Source organism: Podarcis gaigeae (genome assembly GCF_964106915.1).
Source record: "Podarcis gaigeae genome assembly, chromosome: 2".
Taxonomy (NCBI): Eukaryota; Metazoa; Chordata; class Lepidosauria; order Squamata; family Lacertidae; genus Podarcis; species Podarcis gaigeae.
The window spans coordinates 123,758,422-123,781,652 of NC_139679.1; the positions used below are offsets into that span (position 1 = coordinate 123,758,422).

Consider the following 23,231-nt stretch of genomic DNA (forward strand, 5'->3'; position numbering starts at 1 on the left):
CAAACAGAGGGATGTTGAATGTGGAGTACCTCAAGACTGATATGAATTAGGAGTGAAGAGTGAGATGGCCAAGTTTTCTGATCATACTGAATTGTTCTAGATTGTTAAACCAAAAGCAGATTGTGAAGAGCTCCAAAGAACTTCTCCAAATAAAAAGGCACATGCAATTCAATATAAACAAGTGTGAATTCAGCCTTAATTTCACATGTTTGCTTCTGGGTTCTGAACTGGCATTGACTGAACAGAAATGAGACCATGGGGTCTTGGTAGATAGATCAGTGAAGCTGTTGCCTCAATGCACAGCAGTCATGTTAAAAGCAAATTCCATGCTAAGTAGACCATCAGGAAAGGAATTAAAAATAAAACTGTCAATCTCATAATATAGTTATACAGACCTATGGGGCCACTGCCTTTGGAAGACTGTGTACATTGGTTTTTGACACACCTCAAACAGTGTACAGGTTAAACTTTATTCGCATTAGCCAACTGCAATGGCAACATAAAACTAGCAATATATACAAATAAAAAGACAGCAATGGGTAAAAAGGGCAATCAAATGACCAAAACAATGTATTATAGAATTGGAAAAAGTTCAGAAAAAGGTACTGGAGATGCAGTGATCATATTCAAAAGGGACCATTGGAAAACAGTGCTAAAGCTCCTGTCCATGCTGATAACACAAAACTCTAATTTTTCATAAGATTTCAATCTAGAGGAGTTGTGCATGATGTAGAAACCACTCTGGGTGTCGTGGTGGACTGACCTCCCAAACCTACCGAAAGCTTTATTGTTTTGCAGGATACATTTTAATGGAAGTTTGATTTTAGACTTTTGCATTCATAATTTTGTTCTATTGTATTTCTCTAAACTGCTGAGAGACAATTGCCATTAGGTGATAAATAAATTGCATATATATGAAACTTCAAAAAACATTGAAGCTTATGCTAATTAAATGTTTCATCATATTTGATTTGATTTAATTTAATTCACACAGAGGTATCCAATCTTTGTCCTGAGAAACAAAACACCAGTTTCTTTTCTTCAACAGCTCAGTTATGGCTTTGTTCTTCATGATAAAGTCCAGTCCCCTTCTATCTACCAGATGGTCTCAAAGGAAGAAACTCAGTACCTGGGAATTATCCAACTCCTCCTGCATTTCAGGTGGACGTGGGTTGGACTCTTTGCTCCAGACAATGACAATGGAGAAAGGTTCCTGAGTATCTTGACATCCCTAATGATCAAAAGGGAAATTTGTGTTGCCTTCACAAAAAGAGTACTACTACAAACCTGGCTGTGGTTACCCCATGAAGCCCCTGCCATGTGGAGACAAGTCCATGTGTTTGTTTACTGTACAGACTCTCAATATGGACTTTTCACAATCATGGAGGTACAAACCTTGCTTGAAAGGATGGAAACTGGGGGGAAAGTCTGGATAATCACCGCTCTTGAGAACACAGTCTTGTTCTATGAGACGGAATCCTTCCGGTATGCCCATGGTTCTTTGTCCTTTGTAATGAAGACCCAAAAAAAGATGAAAAGGGACGACTCCGAACCAATATTCCCTTCTGTTTTGGATCTTTGGCAAGAAGAGTTTGAATGTTCATATTCCAAACATGCCTTGTCTGTGAGAGGTTGGACAAGATGCAGGGAGACGGAGAATGTGATGATCCAGCAGGAATTTATTGAACAGGTTCATTCCCAAGATAGCTATGTTCATTACTTCAGTATCCTAGCCATTGCTCAGGCCTTGCATGCAGCATATTCATCCAGATCAAAGCGGATGTCACTGATGGGAGGAGGAGACCTATTGGGACTTCAAAAGATTCAGCCATGGCAGGTATGTCCTTTCCCTTTTGCAAACTACTGTTCATTGTCCCAGCTCTGGAATCACCGTATTAGGAACATAGGAAGCTGCCTTAAAATGAGTCAGACAATTGGTCTCACAAGTAGCATTGTCTATATTGAATGACTGACAGGGAAAGTGAATTATCCCAAATGCTTTCATGTTCTCTGAGTGCTGGAGTTTCCTCTGTCGTTGTAGCTTCATCCATTCTTGAAAGAAGTGCATCTCTATTCTAATACTTCACCTGACGGACAGTACTTGGATGAGAATGGGGCATTGGCCATTGACTTCGATATTGTGAATTGGGTGCTGTTTCCTAATACCTCTCATGGTAGAGTGAAGATTGGGGAAGTAGAGAAACAGGCATCCTCAGAGGTAAAGTTGACCATAAACCAAGAAGCAATTGTCTGGCCCCTGGCCTTTAACAAGGTATGGAGAAATGATATGTCATTTTATGACTTGTGACATCTGCTAGGCTCTAATAGCTTGTTGAATAGCACATATGAGACTTTGACTGTGATTTTACTGATACAGTGGTACATCGGTTTATGAACTTAATCCATTCTGGTAGTCCGTTCTTAAACCAAAACTGTTCTTAAACCAAGGCATGCTTTCCCTAATGAGGCCTTCCGCCGCTGGTGCTATTCCACTGTTCAAATTCATCCTTAAACCGAGGTAAAGCTATGAAACCGGTTTTGTGGAGTTCATATACCAAATAATTCATAAACAGGACTGTTCTTAAACCAAGGTATCACCGTACTTCCCTTGAGCGAAGTCATTGAAATGAATGGAACAGCCTCTTGAGTAAGCATGTATAAGATTTCACAGTGAATAGGAGGCTTTCCAAAGCACAGTAAAATAGTTTCCCAAATATAAGGTCTTCCTAATGTGTTCAGAATATCCAAAGGCAAGCATGTATTTCCTGTAGGGACAACCCTGCACCCACCAACAAATATTAATCAGAGCTGGCAATTATTAATCACCTGCCAAAATAGGGCCTGGGGTCACTTATGGCCATTGGAAGCAAATCTATGTTTTCCGCAATCCCGCCAAAACACTGTGATCTGTTTCCAAAAGCACAAATGCTCCTAATCGTTTCTCATTGATTCTCCTTCCTCAATTTGTGCCTAGACCATGCCTCGTTCAAGATGCTCACAGAGCTGTCACCCTGGATATGTCAAGAAGATTCAGGAAGGGAAGCCCCAGTGCTGCTATGATTGCACTCCCTGCTCAGAAGGGACCATCTCCACTCAGGAAGGTAGGCCAAGACCTCAGAAAAAACCGTCTTACCTGGGAGGACGGGGCAAAGGTTTGAGCCAGCCTAAGCATGATGTTTGTAATGGCATCCCATGAGTGGAATGCCTCTCGGGTTTTTGGAGGTTCAAAGAGCAGCACTAGGAGGGATAAGCAGTTTTAACGGGGGGAAAGCATCTCCACCTCTTTGACCAATGCACACATGCACAAGTCATCAGCTGATGGTCAGTGAAAGTCTACATTCCTTAAGCTCACAATCATGCCTTTGAGGCCCTACCCATCACACAACTCAAAAAGTGGCATCACCAAATAGGGTGACCTGCTGAGCTAAGTTTAATCCAGTGTCCAGAGGTTCCCAGCACCAGTTTACACTTAATAGAAGCACTTCTGAAGTATCTCACAGGCCAAGCTTTTCTAGCCATGCTCCACATGATCTATTTTGGTGGATGAGACCATGGATCAAGATGTTTTTGCCAGTGAACTTTTGCTTCTCTCTTTCCCAACAAAACTGTGTTCTTTTTTTATCTCCCCCATATGCCTACCTTCCCCATATGCCTAGCTTGGTTTATAACTGATGTTAGGATACTGAAGTCTCTTTTTCTCTCTGCAGATACTGACAAATGCACCAAATGTTCAAATGATCAGCATCCAAACAAAGACAAAAATCAATGTGTACCCAAAACAATCACCTTCCTGTCCTATGAAGAACCTTTGGGGATCATCCTAGCTTCCTTTGCCACCCTCATATCCTTAACCACAGTTTTTGTGTTGGAAATCTTTATTAAACACAAAGCCACTCCCATAGTCAAAGCCAACAATAGGGATCTCTCCTACACCCTCCTCACCTCCCTCCTTCTCTCGTTTTTGTCCTCCTTCCTCTTCATTGGCCAGCCAAGAAAAGGGACCTGCCTTTTGCGTCAAACAGCCTTCAGCACCATCTTCTCAGTTGCTGTCTCTTCCGTCTTGGCAAAAACCATCACTGTGGTGCTGGCCTTCCTGGCCACTAAGCCAGGGAGCAGGGTGAGGAGATGGCTAGGGAAGAGTTTGGCCAACTCCATTGTCATTTCCTGTTCCAGTGTTCAAGTTCTCATCTGCACGATCTGGCTGGGGACATCTCCTCCTTTCCCTGACTCTGACAAGCACTCCCAACCTGGGGAGATCATCCTGCAATGCAATGAAGGGTCTGTGGCCATGTTCTATGGTGCCCTTGGCTACATGGGCTTCCTGGCTGCCATCTGCTTCACGGTGGCTTTCCTAGCCAGGAAGCTGCCTGACTCATTCAATGAAGCTAAGCTGATCACCTTCAGCATGCTGGTCTTCTGCAGTGTTTGGGTGTCCTTTGTTCCCACCTACCTGAGCACCAAGGGGAAATTCATGGTAGCAGTGCAGGTTTTCTCCATCTTGGCTTCCAGTGCTGGGCTTCTAGGATGCATCTTCCTTCCCAAGTGCTACATTATTATACTGAGGCCTGATCTGAACATGAGAAAGACCAGAAACAGCTAAATATGATATTTGATTGTTAGCTCTAGGGATATCATGGAACTGTAGAGTTAGAATCCACACCAGAATATTGACTGCAATGTGCAGCTAGTCATGTATATGGCGAGGCAAGGATCCAATTGTGCGCTTATCATGGTTCCCTTAGCCTCACATGTGATGGAAAGCAGGTAAACATCTACTGGTGGATCTCTGGATAATAATATTCAGAAGACCTCCAAGAGGTTCTGATAGCTGGTTCTTCAACAACAGCAACTCTGGAGGCCTCTTCTCTCTTGAGTCAAACTGCTCATTACTCTTAGCTGAATTGCACAAGCTGCTTAAGAAGTTGCAAACTGAATTGCTAAAGTACTAAATAAACTTAGCTAAATTTGAATAAAGTCACATTAAGACAGCTACATTTGATTTGATTAATTATATTTCTATGCCACTCTTTATTAGATTGAATCGCAGAGCAGTTTATAGACAATAAATAACAATAGAATAACAATAAAAATAGACACAAAAGAAGAATGGTTATGCAAGCTGACCGGGTACTTGGAATTCGCAAAGCTAACTGATGTATTAAGACACAAATCTAATACAATAGTTAAAAAAGAATGGTATCATTTAAACAACTACCTGATGAATCAAGGTTCAGTACCTAAGATCTGGTTGTGCCTAGAATAACACTGCAAAAGCAATAAAGTCCAAAATGAGGAATCAATAGAAATACAGGAAAATATCTCTACTAAGAACAATGAACTGTTGCGGTATTGGCGGAAGTCTTTATTTGTTGTTTTGTAGGTATATTTGTATGTAGTTCTCTGTGTTTTAATTTAAGAATCTGTTTGTAAAATATTAGTCTAACAATGAATGATTTACTGTTATCCTAGTTTTATACACACACACACACACACACACACAAACAGACCCCTTTTCTTCCATTTTTTTTCTCTTTTTCCTCTCTTCCATACTTCTCCTTTCTTTTTTCTTCTTCTATATTATGATATTACTTTTGCTGGTCGGGGACAGAGGGTGGCGCTTGGGGGGGAATTGTCATCGTTCCACTCCTTGGTGTGTGGAGTGCCTCAGGGTGCGATAGTCTCCCAGATGCTTTTTAACATCTTTATACGCCCCCTCGTCCAGCTTGTCCAGAGTTTTGGGCTGGGTTGCCATCAGTATACCAATGACACCCAACTCTATCTGTTGATGGATGGCCATCCTGACTCGGCCCCAGACACACTGATCAGTTTGGAAGCTGTGGCTGGATGGTTACGTGGGAGCCGGTTGAAGCTAAATCCTTCAAAGACAGAGGTCCTCTGGCTGGGACAGGACGATATGGGATTGAGGGGGCAACTCCCATCTCTTGCGGGGGTGCAATTAGTGCCAGCACCGTACATTAAGAGTTTGGGTGTAATCTTCGACACCTCCCTTTCCATGGAGGCACAGATTGCAGCTATAACAAAGGCGGCATTTTTTCATCTCCGCCAAGTTAAGCAGTTGGCTCCTTACCTCTCTCGCCCTGACCTAGCCACTGTGATCCACGCTCTGGCCAAAAGTTTCAATATAAGGAATAATTCCTACTCGAGAGTTGAAAAGAAAAACGTGTATATTCTGCTAAGAATAACAGTTTTAAACTGATAATAAATTCAAACACAACGTGTAAGTGCGACCGTTTTAAGATAATAGTAAATTTAAATACAACGTTTAAGTGTCCATTTTTCACAAACAATTTGACTGGAAATAATAACTCTTGTAAACTCTCATTTCTAGACGCATGTTGAAAAAGAAACATAAAAGAATTGAATGATATAGACTTCCAACAGATTTATAGTCCTCCAAAAACCGAGGTATGGAACCAAATATCATGATATGTGTTAATACACTTTAGAATGTATATACTTTATTATATTGATGATCTATGGTATAGAAGAACCTTGATCTATTTTGACATATTATTTGATATTACCAGCTGAAGAAGGCGTTTACTCCAAAACAGGGCCCTGTCCTGGTCACCACTACTGAGTCATACATCTGATTCACACTCCGGATACTTCTTTTTGGCCCTATTTGATTCTTTATTCTTTATTCTGATTTTATATAATATGGACTCTTTTTGACTGCCATTGAGACTTGTATAAAACAATTGTTGTGTACTGGTATTTTATGTACCTTTATACTATATCACTGCATATTTGAAACTACATTATTTCTGCACTTAAACATTGTATTTAAATTTACTATTATCTTAAAACGGTTGCACTTACACGTTGTGTTTAAATTTATTATCAGTTTAAAACTGTTATTCTTAGCAGAATATACACGTTTTTCTTTTCAACTCTCAAGTAGGAATTATTCCTTATATTGAAACTTTTGGCCAGAGCTCTATATCCTTTTCAGTATACTGTGATCCACGCGACGGTCACCTTCAGACTGGATTATTGTAACTCGGTCTACGTGGGGCTGCCCTTGAGACTGACCCAGAAACTCCAGCGGGTGCAGAATGCCATGGTGAGATTCCTTACGGGGTCTTCGCTGCAAGATCACATTCACCCGGTGCTATACCAGCTGCACTGGCTTCCGGTGGAGCACAGGATCAGGTTTAAGGTGCTGGTTTTAACCTTTAAAGCCCTATACGGCCTAGGACCCTCGTACCTATGGGACCGCCTCTCCTGGTATGTCCCACAGAGAAACTTACAGTCTTCAAATAAAAACATCCTGAAGGTCCCAGGCCACAGAGAGGTTAGGCTGGCCTCAACCAGAGCCAGGGCTTTTTCGGCTGTGGCTCCAATCTGGTGGAACGCTCTGTCACAAGACACTAGGGCCCTGCGGGACTTGACATCTTTCCACAGGGCCTGCAAGACAGAGCTGTTCCGCCAGGCCTTTGGCCAGGGCACAGCCTGACCCCCTCCTTTGGCAATCTTCACAGAGCTCTGGCCCAATGGTTGCCATTGGTTTGATTTGAATTAATTTTATAATGAATGATTTTAGAGTGTTGTGTTGTGTTGTGTTGTGTTGTACTGTTGTACTGTTGTACTGTTTTATTGTTATTAGCCGCCCTGAGCCCGGCTTTGGCTGGGGAGGGTGGGATATAAATAAAATTATTATTATTATTATTATTATTATTATTATTATTATTATTATCAATTTTTTATTCTTTTTTTATTTACTTAATCAGTTTGACGACTGTAAGTTTTGTTCTAATTGTTTGTGTGTGCAACATAATTCAACAACAACAACAATAAACAGTAGTGTAATAGAACATCACAAATATAGACTTATAGAGAATAATGAACAATTCATTGGTATAACAATTACAGCTCGTTGGTGAAACCATTACTAATAATCAGTAAATCAATTACAATTTATAAAACACTGTTAACAAAACACCTAAAAATATTATATTATAGCATTCACAAAGTACTACAGCATTTATAATTTATGAAACAATATTAACAACAGTAACATAATAGCAACTCAAAAAACACAAAGGACTCTTTAATTCCCCTCCCCCCCAAATCTTTCACTCTATTCAGTCCATTAAAAGACACAGACACATACTGCCTATGTCAGCAACTCCATTCTGAAGGTTCCTTTGGCTGGAGGTGTGGCAGCACATGTGAAACCAAGCACTGCAGGATGACCGACAAATCTCTCCCCCCTCACAGTTCTTCCTCTGGAAACAGCTCCCTCATGAAGGCTCGTAGGGCTGGAGGGTTAGGCAAGGCAGTGGAAACACCATTGCCTGATGACCAGCACAAAGTCTCTCCTTGCTCACCATCAAGGACATAGGTATAAGGTCTTCTGGGAATCTGCAAAGTTGATGCTCATTTACAAAGAGTTTGCATAAGATAAATATTTTCAGCAAATGGATCCTGATGAGGAATAAAAGTGCAAGGCTGGGAGAAAACTTAATGCATGGAAGGACATGGCTAAAAGTTTTGGTTTTGGGCAGGACGTGGACCTTGATTTTAGATAGAAAGAGATGAGTAGTCTCAGGAGAAGTAGTCAGAGTCAGACCTAAAGAAAGTGGGACGTGGCTGACATTTTGGGCAGAATGTTGGGTGTATGTGATTATGACCTCGTGTAGCTATGTCCTGGAATCTATGCTAACAGAAGGGAATCTGAATAGTTTGACATCACAAACGATGCTGGACAAAGGCAACAGAACCTGGAGCTTTTTGCATGAAGAGGTTCTCTCCCCTTCGGAAATAAATGAACTGGGCAGAATCTGGAAACATCTTTGCAGCTTTGCATGTGCCAGTTTATTTTATTTTTGTTTATTTTTTTTTTATTCAAAGTTATAACAAGACATATTTTCCAAAAACATAACCTTATTCCCCCCCCCATTTTTCCTCCCTCCCCCCCACAGAACCCACAACCCCCTACCCCACCCCCCGACTTCCCTCAGTTCCAGTCTTTGGTTTCTCCAATAATGCTGTTTTCTGCATGTTACAAAGTTGTATAGATCCTCAAACTGTTTAGCTGATTATTATCAGTAAAAAAAATTGTGAATGCTTATTCAAAGCCAGCAAAGGAGTCCAGTTCACTTTGTTGTGTCTTCAGATACTTTGTGAAAGGTTCCCATTCATCCTTAAAGTCACAGTTATCCTTGTCCCATAGCTTATGAGTCAATTTTGCCAGTTCTGCATAGTCCATCAATTTTTCTTGCCATGATTCTTTAGTTGGGGTTTCTTCAGTCTTCCATCTTTGTGCTACCAGAACTCTCGCGGCCGTTGTCACATACATGAAAATGTTTTTCAACTTTTGGGGCAGGTCTTTCTTCAATTCATTGTATATCATTTACCCAAAAATTTTAATTACCTTACAATCCCACCACATATGATAAAATGTTCCCTCCTTTTCTTTACACTTCGAACATATATTTGAACTAGTTTTGTACATTTTCCCTAACTGCTCTGGTGTTGTGTACCACCTGTACATCATCTTCAAGTAATTATCCTTCAATAGGAAACAATCTGTAAATTTTAAGTCAGCTTCCCATTATTTAACCCAATCTTCCATCATAATGTTGTGACCTACATCTTGTGCCCATTTAATCATAACTGATTTTACCTCTTCATCTTTCGTCTCCCATTCTAATAGTATGCTGTATGCGGCCTTCAGTGGTTTCACTTTCCCTTCAATCACTTCTGTTTGAAACCTAGATCTAGTATAACTAAATCCTTTCTTACTGTCTTCTTTATGGGTTTCATATAGTTGTAAAAAATGCAACCAACTCTGAAAGTGGTCTTTCATCTCATCATAATCTCATAATTTCCATTTTCCATCATGTTCCTTTAATAAATCAGCATATGTGAGCCATTTTCCTTTCTTTCCAAGTAATGCTTCATGTAGTGAAAGCCACCACGGGGTCTTTTGTTCCAATAAGTCTTTGTATCTCTCCCATACTCTCATTAATGATTTCCTGATTATATGGTTGTAAAAACTTCTATGAATCTTCCCTTTCCCGTACCATAAGTATGCATGCCAAATCTGTTGTCATGTCCTTCCAGTTCTAATGCCTCTTGCTTGTCCAATCTCATCCAGTCCCTGATCCATACCAAACAAGCAGATTCATAATACAATTTAAGGTCTGGGAGGGCAAACCCGCCTCTATCTTTTACATCTGTAAGTATTTTATGTTTTATCCTTGGCCTTCCCCCCCCCCCGAAAAAAATTTAAAATCTCTTTCTGCCATTTTTTACAGCATTCATCTTTCAGAATGACTGGTATTGATTTAAAAAGAAATAGCATTTTTGGCAACACATTTTAATCGCTGATATTTTTCCTAACATTGAGAGATTCATTCTGCTCCATATTTCTAAATTTCTTTTTACCTCAAGCCAATTTTTTTCATAGTTATTTTTAAATAGGTTTATATTTCTTGATGTTAACCAAATCCCTAAATATTTAACCTTTTTATGGACTTCAATCTCAATGTTTTGTTTTAATTCGATTCTTTCTTCTTCCTTCATGTTTTTAACTAATAATTTAGTTTTATTCCTATTTAGCTTAAATCCTACCACTTCCCCAAAATTCTGAATTTTTTCTATTACTTTAGGGAGTGAAGTTTTAGGTTCTTCCACTTATCACTAGGTCATCTGCATACGCTTTTAACTTGAATTCACTTTTCCCAGTTTTACACCTGTAATCTCTTTATTTGCTCTTATGTTTTTGGCAAGTACTTCCAAGACCAGAATAAACAATAATGGTGATAATGGGCATCCTTGTCTTGTTCCTTTTTGGATTTTACAGACATCCGTTATCACCTGATTTATAATTAGTTTAGCTTTTTGTTCTGAATAGATTGCTGCTATTGCTTTTAAAAACTTGGGACCACTTCTGATTTGTTCTAGCAGCTTTATCATGAACTTCCAAGAAACATTATCGAAGGCTTTTTCAGTGTCTGTAAACATCATTGCCACTTTCTTTTCATTTTTAGCCTCCAAATATTCTATTATAATCAAAATATTCCTTATATTCGCCTTCATTTGTCTTCCTGGTAGGAACCCGGCTTGATCTTGATGTATATATTCATTTAATATTTTTTTTAATCTATTAGCTAGAATATTTGCAAACAATTGGTAATCATTATTTAACAAGGAGATAGGCCTATAGTTTTTAATTTGCAGCAAATCTGTCTTGTTTTGGAATTACTGTTATATAGGCCTGTTTCCATGTTCCTGGGATTTCGCCTGTGTTCAATATTTCATTCATGACATCTTTCAATGGGTTCGCTAATTGTTCATTTAATATCTTATAATATTTTGCCATAAAGCCATCCGGGCCTGGAGACTTGCCATTTTTAGAGCTTTTTATTGCCTCAAGCATTTCTTGCATTGTTATCTGGGAGTTAAGGATGTTCCTTTGTTCTTCTTTTAAATATGGCATATTGCTATTTCTGATGTACTCTTCTATCTTAAATGTTTTTTCTTTCCCTTGTCTATACAGCTCAGAAAAATATTTAACAAACCCTTCTCATATTTCCTTCAGCTTGTCTGTAATTTTGCCATTTCTGTTAATTTTATTTATGGAGTTCCTTTGTTCACTTTTATTCAACTGCCAGGCTAACAACTTCACCGGCTTATTTGCATGCTCAAAATATTTTTGTTTTACTCTTTTTATTTTCCAGCTGATTTCCTCGTTTATAATCATTGAATATTGGGCTTGTAATGTTTTGATTGCCTGTTTTACTGCCTCTTTATTTGCTTTGTTTAGCAGCTGTTTCACCTTTTTCATAATTTCCTCTTATATTTCTTTTTTCTTTTTCTCTCTCAATTTCCTTTTAAATGAGTTTTGTTGTATAAAGAGTCCTCCCATTACAGCCTTGCTTGCATCCCAGACTGTCTGTAACTTTGTTAGCCCTTGACTATTTATTTCAAAATAATCCATCTAAAAATATGGAACGCAGCCAACAGCAATGTTAGATTATGCCTTGTCTCAGAAGAAGATGCTCTATTGACATATCTGCTCTGCTCAACAGATACCTGCCAGGCCAGTTTTGAATAGGAGCAGGTCTCTTAATTCCAAACAGTTTGTTTATTTATAGGATTTACATGAGAAAGTGAGCTATTTGGAAAGGTGGGGGGACTTCTGTTGCAACAGAATAATAAAGATCTGCCTTGCTTTCACAGGATCTTGCCTCAGCTCATTTTTCTCTGACTTATCACGAACTTGAGGGGCTCTGAGTCCTTTAAGAGGGAGTCGGGCTGTTAAAGGCGCCCCCCTATTTTCTGGTCACACCTACCTGCAGATTTATTTTCTGTATTAGGACTCTGATTCTTGAAATAAAATATCCTTCTATTACCTATTTCTGGTGCTTTCCTGTATAGTCTTAACCAACCTAGAGTCTGTAGCACAGCTGGAAGGAGCTGTCTGCAGTCAGAAATCTATGTTTGATTATCCTCACACTGTCAGAGGAATGACACTAAATTAAAATTCTTCATGAGAACGACAACAAGACCTTGCCCACCCAAACCCTAAATTGGGCTACTTGGTTGAGAAAAAATGAGGGGGACTAGGAGAGGAATTTCATTTGACAATAGCTACTGGGAATTGAAGAAATGTTTCCCCTCCAATATTGGAGACAGGATGCTCTGAGTACCAGTTGTTGGGAAACACGTGTAGAGAAAGTGTTGCTGCGCTTTCATCTCCAGCTTATGGGCTTCTGTTTGGGGCAGGTCGTTGCCCATTTTGAGAACGGGATACTGGACTTTATAGGCCTTAGGCCTGATCCAGCTTCAGGGCTCTTCTGATGTCCATCATACACCACTTTCTTCCTCCTTGAACCATGTCAGATTCCTGAGTCAACATGTTTTTCTCCTGTTCTCCACCTGCTCCCATAAAGTTTCAGAAAAGATGTTTCTTCTCCTTACAATCATCAGAACCACAGTGATCTATTATTATCCTTCCCATAATCAAATAATCTTCAAATGTTACCTTTGGGAACAACAATGCAAACATCACAATTAAGGGCCGCAGGAGGTTATTTACTCCACTGTGCTTGAAAAGTTTGATGTATAAAATATATTGTGTGCCACAGAATCCATGCAGCCAAGATATAGGGCAGGTGAAAGGGTACAGGAGATAGGTCCTTGTGGAGCGTAATCAATAGGAAGCTGCCTTCTTCTGGCTGGCAGCAGCTCTCCAGGTCAAGAACATCCTCAGTCCTACCTGGAGCAGTTAGCAGAGGTGGATCCTGGCACCTTCTGGGTGGAAAAGAGATGCTCCACCACTGAACTATCACCCTTCCCTTCAGTCCCTTTTTAGCTCTGAAGCCAGAGCTGAACAACCTTGCCTTTGTCAAGTCAATGAAGCCGCTGTCTTGCAAGAATTTGAGGGGGTGTTTCTAATTAGTGACTTGTGTTGAGAGGAACAGTCAGAAGGGAAGTGTAGCAGGCAGACCACAGAATGATAACACTGCTTTTGTTGCTGCCTCTTGCAACCTACGAAATGCAGCAGAGGGCAAAATGTCCACTGAATCTGATTGAGGATAAAAATCTGGCTGTGAATTATCACCGGCAAGGAGACCTCCTCATTAGTGGAGTCATATCTTCAAGATTAATTGGAAGTCAACTTCCCTTTAGCTTTTCCAGCACCCCAGTAAGCGCATTTCTGAAGTAAGTAATGATGTATTGGCATATTTCTCCTTCCTAAATTACTCTCCAATTCTCTTGCTCTACAAGGGTCAACCCCCTATTTTCTGGTACCCCTGATAAATTACTATTGCCTGTTTTTTGTTTGAAGATGGGGGGAACGTCCCAGTCAATGGGATCAAATGCAATTTGAAAATCTGAGTAGAAGCATAATGTTCAAGAAAAGCAACATATGCCCTCTTATAGTTTTCTCTTAAACCATAGCATGCTGTAGATTTTATATCCATATTCTATAATTGCTGCAATGCTTTCATATCTATATTATAACCAATATCTATTGCCCAATGTATCCTCCTTTATAGCTGGGTTCAAAAATAGTTGGAGGGAACCATTTTCAGCAGGAACTGCACAATTCTTTCCCCCTGGCTAAACGCAAACTATGCAACTGGAAACTGTAAGTGTTTACAGCACTTGAAATGCAGCCTGTGGGGCTAAGTTTGGCTCAGGAGACATTTTTTGTAGTGCTCAGCAGAGCCCAGCATCCCTAAGACTTCCTGTCTGATGTGAAGGGTTACTCTTCCCACACCCCACTACAAACATGCAAACCATTATTTGGGGACCAGATTTGTGAGAGAGATAATGCCTGGAGTGGTCTTTTGACACAGTGGCAGCTAATAACCACAAAATTGTTTGGGTGCCCTAAGAGGTCACCCCCCAATGCTGCCCTACTTCCCATCCTCCTTCATCTAGTAACAAAATGTATGTGACTATCATTTTCACTGCACCATGGGTGACACACTTTTGACACACTTTTTTGCAGCTGGATGACTAGAAGGGTCTGGCACATTCTTTCCTTCTCACTTACAGTTCAAAAGATTAATCAGGACCCCAGGCTTCTACCCAACATTACCCTGGGCTACAGCATCTATGATACCTATTTTGATGGAAGAACAACTTCTGATGCCCTGACAGACCTCCTTGCTGGTGGGAAAATCAACCTTCCAAACTACAAGTGTGGAAGATGGAGAAAGCTGCTGGCGGTTCTTGAAGGGGGTGAATCTGACGTCTCCACACACATTGCAAGCATGCTGGGCACCTACAAGATCCCACAAGTAAGAATTAGGTTCAAGTCAAGCACACCTGGAAACATTTGTCATCTTGTAAAAGAACAAGTTATGCTTACCTTAACACAACTGATTGTATTGCTTACTTTGTACACCTAATTGAAACACTGCTTTTCATGAAGTGAAGAGTCATATAGAAATATTTTCTTAAATAAATTGATCTTCTGCACGTGAAACTGATATTCTACCACTGGGCTTTGACCCTTTCCCCATGTTATTTATTTATGACTGAATAAATGAATGAATGAATGAATGGGTGGGTGGGTGTTATTTTCAGCCTTTATCCCATTTTATTGTGCTGAGAACACTCTACTTTTTGGTTCTGAATGTGGGTGGCAGGGAATGAACTGGTGTTTGTACAGTGTCGCTTAAGGCAGAGCTTATTCTGGTTGTAGTTATCTTCTCATCAGCTTTTGATGTGTGGGCACAGTGATGAAGTAAATGAGGAAAAACAAGCAGAGCTTGTATCCCGGCAAGATAGAGGCCAAGAAACTGGTCAATTGCCTACCCTCTAGTATCATGATGAAGACTTCAAACAGCTCACTTGGCTTAGTGAAACCAGGCACACACAGAGCTTCTTTTCGGTACTTTTATTAGTAGTAAACAGAAATACACGGAGACCATGGAATGTACTCCTTCAAAGATTGAGCTGTTGACTCTCAAGGGACATCATGTCAACTGGCTGCTGTACTGTTTCTAATACATCTGATTCCTCTCTGTTCAGGGCTAGTACACCTGCCAGCTCGCTCCTGTTCTTCACTATCCATTATTTTGCAGCTCTTTTCTTCTTCTGGGATGTTCCCCATCTGCCACCACCACAGACCTGGGTCCATACTCTCTTCATCTGCCTCCTGACTGGAAGCTTCTTGGGGCAGCGGTCTCCACCGCTCCTCCTCATCTGCCCAGTCCCTGATACCTGGACAGGGTTGTGCTCTTCCCGAAGGAGCAGGTTTACAGTTTTGGAGTGCTTCTGAATCCACCTGTCTCGCTGGAGGGTCAGGCAGCTTCAGTGGCTAGAAGTAACTTATACCAACTATGACTGGTTTGGCAGATATGGCCATTCCTGGACTAGAGCAGCCTTGCCCACAGTAGTTCATGTGTTCGTTATTTCAAGACTGGATTACTGCGATGCTCTCTATGTGGGTCTTCCCTCATGCTTGATCCAAAAGCTGTGGTTAGCTCACAATGCTGCAGCGTGATTGCTGGCAGGAGTGAGGCCTTGTCAGCATATAGCACCTGCCTATTGAGATCAACCAGATAACTTCACTGTACTCTCTTTGGCACGTGCTAAAAACATTCATGTTTTGACAAGCCTTCAATGATGCTTAGAAAATTGACATAATACTAATCTGTTTAAGCATTTTTGTTTTAAAGTATGGTTGCGAATTCTTCTGGATTTTACTGTTTTAGCTTTCATAAACTAATCTTAGGGTTTGTTTTACAATCAAGTAGTGTATAACTGTTAGAGCAGTTAAATAAGTAAACAATCTGGGTCCAGGATGCCTGTGGAACTGCCTGATCCCTTATAACATAATCCCTTTTAGCCTGTTGGGGGGGAATAACGGAAAGAGGCTCAGCTTGTATCCTAATTTTAGGGAATACCCTTCCTGTTGAGCTCAGACAGGACCCTTTCCAGGAACTACTGAGGTTTTTTTATTATTATTTCAGAAGGCATATTAATTGAAGTATGGCTTTATACTTCTACCATCTTGATTTTTTTGTATTGCATCTTTGTAAACTGCTTACAAAATTACATAAAATTTTGATGTTTGCCCTAATAAAATGTGCCATCATCTTTCACATAGAAGTATGCAATCTTGGCCCTGGAAAACAGCGCATCAGTCTATTTTGCTTTCCTCAGCAGCTCAGTTACGGCTTCTCTCTTCATGATAAAGTCCATTCCCCTTTCGTCTACCGGATGGCCCCAAACCTAGAAGCTCAATACCTGGGGATTATCCAACTCCTCCAGTATTTCAAATGGACATGGGTTGGCCTCTTTGCTCCAGATAATGACAATGGAGAAAGATTCCTGGGTGCCTTGACACCTCTGATGATCAAAAGGGAAATTTGTGTTGCTTTCACACAAAGAGTAGTACAACAAACTTGGTTGTGGATACCCCATGAACCACCTGCCATTTGGAGACAAGTCAATGTCTTTGTCTACTCTACAGACTCTCAATATGGACTTTTTATAATCCTAGAGGTACAAACCTTACTTGAAAGGGTGAAAATTGGGCAGAAAGTCTGGATAGCCACAGCTCTTCAGGACACAATCTTGTTGTATGAAAGGAAATCCTTCCAGTATGCCCATGGCTCCTTGTCCTTTGTAATGAAGACCTCAAAAAGGGGGAGAAATAACTACTGTGAGCCAATAACCTCTGCTAGTGAAAAGCATTGGAACAATGCGTTTGATTGCTCATATTCAAAACATCCCTTGTCTGCCAGGGGTTGGGAAAAATGCAGGGAGAAGGAAAATGTGACGGTACTACCTCAGAAAGAGGTGGAAAGAGTCCTATGCCAAGACAGCTATGTCAACTACTTCAGTATCCTAGCCGTAGCTCAAGCTATAAATGCAGCATATTCATCCAGATCACGGTGCATGCCAATGGTAGGAGGAGGAGGAAGGTTGGAACGTCAAAGGCTACAGCCATGGCAGGTATGTCCTTTTCAAACTGCAGTTCATTATCACAGCTCTGGAATCATCACGATAGGAACATGGGAAGCAGCCTTATACCAACCAGAGGAATAATCCATGTAATTCTGTATTGTCTACACTCATTATCAGCAGAAAGATAGGAGTCATACCACTGGTTTATCTATCTTAGCTTCCTCTACATTGCAGTGGTTTTCGTGTGTGTGTGTGTGTGTGTGTGTGTGTGTGTGTGTCATAAACATAACATTTTCAGACCTTAGGAAAGAAAAGGGTTCTTTTGAACCTTGAGACCTCCTTCCTTTTCTCAGTAGGTTCCAATTCTAAAATTTTTATCCCTGCATCTTTTACTGTAATCTATCTGTTATGTAGTCATAGTATCCAAAATCCATGTTACATTACAAATGTCCTTGTATTCCTGCCAATGATTTCAACTGTTTACAGTGATCTCTCAAATATGTTAAAAAGTTATTCCAGTCTTTTAAAAATACTTGGTCTTCCTGATTTCTGATCTTTCCCGTCAGTCTTGCCATTTCTGCATATTCCATCAGCTTGGTCCGCCACTCTTCTCTGGTCGGCACTTCTTCTTCTTTCCATCTCTGGGCAAGAAGCTTCCTTGCTGCTGTCATTGCACACATAAACAGTCTTTTATTTTATTTTGGTAGTTCTACACCTATAATGCCTAACAAAAAAGCCTCTGGTTCTTCAACAAATGTTATCTTAAACAAATTTTCCAACTCATTGCATATCATCATTTCCCAGATCTTTTACCACCCCACATAACCACCACATATGATAAAATGTACCCTCTTTCCTTTTACATTTCCAGCACAAATTTGAGCATGTTCTATACATTTTCGCATTTTTTTAAAATTTTCAAAGATCTTTATTGAAACTTAACATATATACATAATAACCCAAATTCCCAATGATTCCCTCACATAAAATATAATATCTAAATTACGACAGCTGCATAATTATAAAACCCATCACCCACCCTCTACTTCCCTCCACAGCAATTTGACTTCTTTATATTTCTTTCTACATTTCCCCCCTTGCATTCTATAATAAATTATTTTTGTTAAATTCTGATTTTTCCTTCATTCTTTATTGGTTTTGTTATTGCTTACATTTTTTATTCTAAGCCTATTAACATGTCATTTTTAGAACAATATTTTGACATATAATCTTTGAAATACTTCCACTCCATTCTTAACTTTTGATTTGATTGATATCTTATAATTGAAGTTAATTTTGCCAATTCTATATACTCACTTAATTTACAAATCCACTCTTCCTTTGTTGGTACTACCTGAGATTTCCATTTAGTAGCAATCACTACCCTGGCAGCTGTTGTTGCATATAAAAAGATTGTTTTTTTTCCATATGTGGTATGTCTTTGCCCACCAACCCTAGCAGATAAGCTTCAGGATTTTTTTATCAAGGTTTTTTTTTAGCATTTTCTTAAGTTCCTCATGTATTATTCCCCATTTTCGCAATTTTACTAGGTGTCAGATACCAATGGTACATCATTTTCATATATGTTTCTTTCAACGAACAGCAGGCTTTAAACTTCAAATCCACTTTCCATAACTTTTCCCATGAAGAAAACTGTATATTATAACCAAAATCCCTTGCCCAGTGGAATGGCAGTGGTTCTCAGTAGGGTCTGGAAGGAAATCTTTCCCAACCCTCCACTGAGTTGCAGTCAAGAATGGAACTTGAGACCTTCTGCATGGAAACCAGGTGCTCCAGCAATTGAACTATGCCCAGTGATTTGCAGGCAGCATTCTGCACCATGGGCAGCCCACAGAGCGACACCAAAGGTAGCACAACATAGAGAGCAGTGTAGAACTAACTGGAACAATGCTCTGACTCAGCAGTGATCCACTTACATCATCAGCTTCAAACCATGTGCTCCTCAGAAATTAAAAAACAAACAAACAAACCCAGGCTGCAAATCATTGCAGTTTTGAAAGGTGAACACATGTGGAATCTGGATCTAATATCAATATAAGGGCTGACTTTTTACACAAGATGAACAGTAGACTGTGGCTAGATCTAACTCAGAAAACATGAATTACTTCAGTGACGCAAACACAACCATTCTAGATGATCATTAGAAATCAATATGTTTGCAAGCTTCCGTCTTACAATTTCAACCACACAGCTCCAAAACTGCTTTTCTCTGATACAGCCCTGTGACAAATGGAAGGAATCTCCAACCAGCACTTTCCATCTCCAAGCTTATGATTATTGATTTCCAGGGCTACTAAGGCCCATTTGCTAGCCATCTTTACACAGTTTCCCTTGAGATTTTTTGATATACGAAAAGAAGACCCTGCAATAGGAAGGTGACTATTGCTCTTTCTAAACTTAGTGTTCTTCCTTTAATCATTCTTTACATATTTTTCCAAAAACTTAAACAATATATGTAATTATTCTGACTTTGATAATCCCCCCCAAAGATGGAAAAGGAATACAGCGACCTAAAAATCTATCACAGATGAGATTCCCTGGTCCTTATTCAGATGAGATTAGGATGCAGAGTAAGCAGGGATGAAATATCACACATGGTTGCATGTTCTCTCAATATTGGAGTTTCCTTTGTCTTTCTAGCTTCATTCATTCTTGAAAGGAGTCCATCCATCTTCTAATACTTCAGCTGATGGACCGTACTTGGATGAGAATGGGGCGCTGGCTGTTGACTTCGATATCATTAACTGGGTGCTGTTTCCTAATAACTCTAAGGCTAGAGTGAAAATTGGGAGCATAGAGAGACAGACACCCTCAAATCTGAAGCTCACCATTAACCCAGAAGCAATTGTATGGCCCTTGCCGTTTAACAAGGTATGGGGAGATTACATGTGTCATTTCATTAACCATGATATCTGCTAAGCACCAATCGTTTTTTCAATAGTACATAGGAGACTTTGACTGCAATATTATACAGTGGTACCTTGGGTTAAGAACTTAATTCGTTCTGGAGTTCCATTCTTAACCTGAGGTACCACTTTAGCTAACGGGGCCTCCCGCTGCTGCTGCGCTGCCACTGCGTGATTTCTGTTCTCATCCTGAAGCAAAGTTCTTAACCTGAGGTACTATTTCTGGGTTAGCGGAGGCTGTAACCTGAAGCATCTGTAACCTGAAGCATCTGCAACCCGAGGTACCACTGTAGATACTTCCCTGGAATGAAATCCTATAAAATTTAATGGAGCCTGCTCTTAAGAAAGCATAAGTTGTCACAGTAATAGCAGACTTCCCAAAGCAACGTAGAACAACTTTCCCTAACTTGGTGTCCTCCAGATATTTTGGACTACAATTCCCATTTTCCCCCTCCAGTCCAGTATTGGACAAAAATATCTGAGAGGCACATGGTTGAGCAAGGCAGGAGTACAGTAAGTTATTCCACATCTCTTCAGTAAATCAAGAGGACAGCATGAAAACAGCTAACCTCAGGGTGGCCCATTTAGTGACATATTTTGTCCATATTTCACAACTGTGCAACAAAAGAGCAGGTGCCAAGGCAGCGGTGTGAGGAATTGTGTTATTGCTTCTGTTCATATGAGTGCTTTATGATTGTTGTTTCCATGCTCTTGTTTGCTGTTATTGTTATCCTGGCATTGTAGTTTATTCCGTTCCGTTGCAGTTACATCACTTTTCCCTTGATATTCTTCTATTTATGCCCAGAACACGCCTCGCTCAAGATGCACAGAGAGCTGTCGCCCTGGATATGCCAAGAAGGTTCAGGAAGGACAACCAATGTGCTGCTATGATTGTGCTCCCTGCTCAGAAGGGACAATCTCTACTCTGGAAGGTAGAAGAGGATCTCAGAGGAAAGGGCCTTTGATGGGAGGATGGGGCAAATATTTGAGCCAGTCCAAACATGATGCTTGTAATGGCGACACATGAACAGAATGCACCAGAATGCAGTTTTTGGAGGTTCAAAGAGCAGCACTTGTAGGAGAAGGCAGTTTCCACTGGTTGGAAACAGCTTTCCACTTCTTAACCAATACATGCCTGCATCACACCTCAGCTGCTGAGCAGATTGCAGTCTGCCTTGCATATGTTCCCAATTGTTAAATACCCAGCCTTTCCCACCACACAATTGATATAAATGGATACACCAAATGGAGAAACCAGCTGGGCCAGATCTGACCCAGTGGCCCAATGTTCTCCTCCCTGGTCTACTCTTTAAAAAATGGTTCTGTAATATCTTACAGACACAGCTTTTCTAGACATATTTCATAAGATCCTCTTTTGGGAAGGACACCATAGATTGAGAACTTTTGTCTCTCTCCTGCCCAACAAAACAGTGTTCTTCTTGATCTCTCCCGTATGTCCACCTTTTCCCACAATTGCAGCAGCATTCAGACTCCTGTAGGCATATGCCTGATATTAGGATACTGATGTCTATTTTCCTCTATGCAGATACCAAAGAATGCACCAAATGTCCAGAAGATCAGCATCCAAACAAGGAGCGAGATCAATGTGTCCCCAAAGTAGTCACCTTCCTGTCCTATGAAGAATCTCTGGGGAGCCTCCTGGCTTCCTTTGCCCTCTTCTTATCCTTCACCACAGCCATTGTGTTTGGAATCTTTGTTAAGTACAAGGAAACTCCCATAGTCAAAGCCAATAACAGGGATCTCTCCAACATCCTCATCATCTCCCTCCTTCTCTCATTTTTGTCCTCCTTCCTCTTCATTGGACAACCAAGAAAAATAACCTGCCTTCTCCGTCAAACAGCCTTCAGCATCATCTTCTCTGTTGCTGTCTCTTCCCTCTTGGCAAAAACCATCACTGTTGTGCTGGCCTTCCTGGCCACCAAGCCAGGGAACAGGGTGAGGAGATGGCTTGGAGAACGTTTGTCCAACTCCATTGTCATTTCCTGTTCCAGTGTACAAGTTGCTGTTTGTACCATCTGGCTGGGATTTTCTCCACCCTTTCCAGAAGCTGACATTTACTCCCAACCAGGACAGATCATCCTGCAATGCAATGAAGGGTCTGTTGCTATGTTTTACGCTGCCCTTGGCTACATGGGCTTCCTGGCTGCCATCTGCTTCACGGTGGCTTTCCTGGCCAGGAAGCTGCCTGGGGCCTTCAATGAAGCCAAGCTGATCACCTTCAGCATGCTGGTCTTCTGCAGTGTTTGGGTGTCCTTTGTGCCCACCTACCTGAGCACCAAGGGGAAATACATGGTAGCCGTGCAGGTCTTCTCCATCTTGGCCTCCAGTGCTGGGTTTCTGGGCTGCATCTTCATTCCCAAGTGCTACATTATTTTACTGAGGCCAGATCTGAACATGAAGGAGCACTTGAAAACAATAAGCTAAACATAATATTTGATTCTTAGCACCAGTAATATTGAATATTATTGAATATTGAATATTAAACATTATGGAATAATATGGAATATTACTGGACTGAAATCCTAAACCCAGCCTGTGACTCTGCTCATCAGCGGCCTCACATTCCTCCGCTGTCTGGCACAGAGTAACTTTTTTGTTAATTCCCTATTGCCTTCTTTTGTTCTAGATGTTGGTTCTTCTCCACAGGGGATTTTCTAGTCAGGAAAAACTGATTTAACCTGCGTTTTTACACTGCTACACTCAAGCACTTATTAATTTCTAACGTTTAGAAACGTTAGAATCTGGCACCCAAAACTTATAATAATATACCGTATTTTTCCTTCTATAACACGCAGATTTTTTCTCCTAAAAAGGAAGGGGAAATGTCTGTGTGTGTTATGGAGCGAATGTGTGGTCCCTGGAGCCAAATGGTGCAAG

At 40.6% G+C, this 23,231-nt stretch overlaps 2 protein-coding genes and 1 pseudogene across 18 annotated transcripts in view; 2 read left to right on the forward strand and 1 right to left on the reverse strand.

Annotated features, from left to right (window-relative positions):
* LOC310837296 (vomeronasal type-2 receptor 26-like) overlaps window positions 1-4,844 on the forward strand; it is a 34,898-nt gene extending 30,054 nt beyond the window's left edge. For 7 of the 12 annotated variants that reach the window (XM_083723625.1, XM_083723626.1, XM_083723631.1 and 4 more), the window contains 4 exons: window positions 995-1,837; window positions 2,042-2,272; window positions 2,975-3,101; window positions 3,708-4,844. In XM_083723625.1, coding sequence (XP_083579751.1) covers window positions 995-1,837; window positions 2,042-2,272; window positions 2,975-3,101; window positions 3,708-4,600 — 2,094 coding nt within the window. In that variant the 3' untranslated portion in view covers window positions 4,601-4,844. The remainder of the gene's footprint in view (window positions 1-994; window positions 1,838-2,041; window positions 2,273-2,974; window positions 3,102-3,707) is intronic. The other 5 variants (XM_083723622.1, XM_083723627.1, XM_083723624.1 and 2 more) reach the window with 4 other exon arrangements.
* LOC310837304 (uncharacterized protein) overlaps window positions 1-23,231 on the reverse strand; it is a gene marked incomplete at its 5' end in the record, with an annotated part of 135,709 nt that overhangs the window by 66,819 nt on the left and 45,659 nt on the right. The gene's annotated exons all lie outside the window — the stretch shown is intronic.
* Window positions 10,302-22,792, forward strand: LOC310839551 (vomeronasal type-2 receptor 26-like; annotated as a pseudogene). The gene is made up of 7 exons (XR_014568668.1): window positions 10,302-10,308; window positions 13,436-13,698; window positions 14,495-14,786; window positions 16,663-17,454; window positions 20,068-20,298; window positions 21,139-21,265; window positions 21,880-22,792. The product of XR_014568668.1 is annotated as a vomeronasal type-2 receptor 26-like (transcript).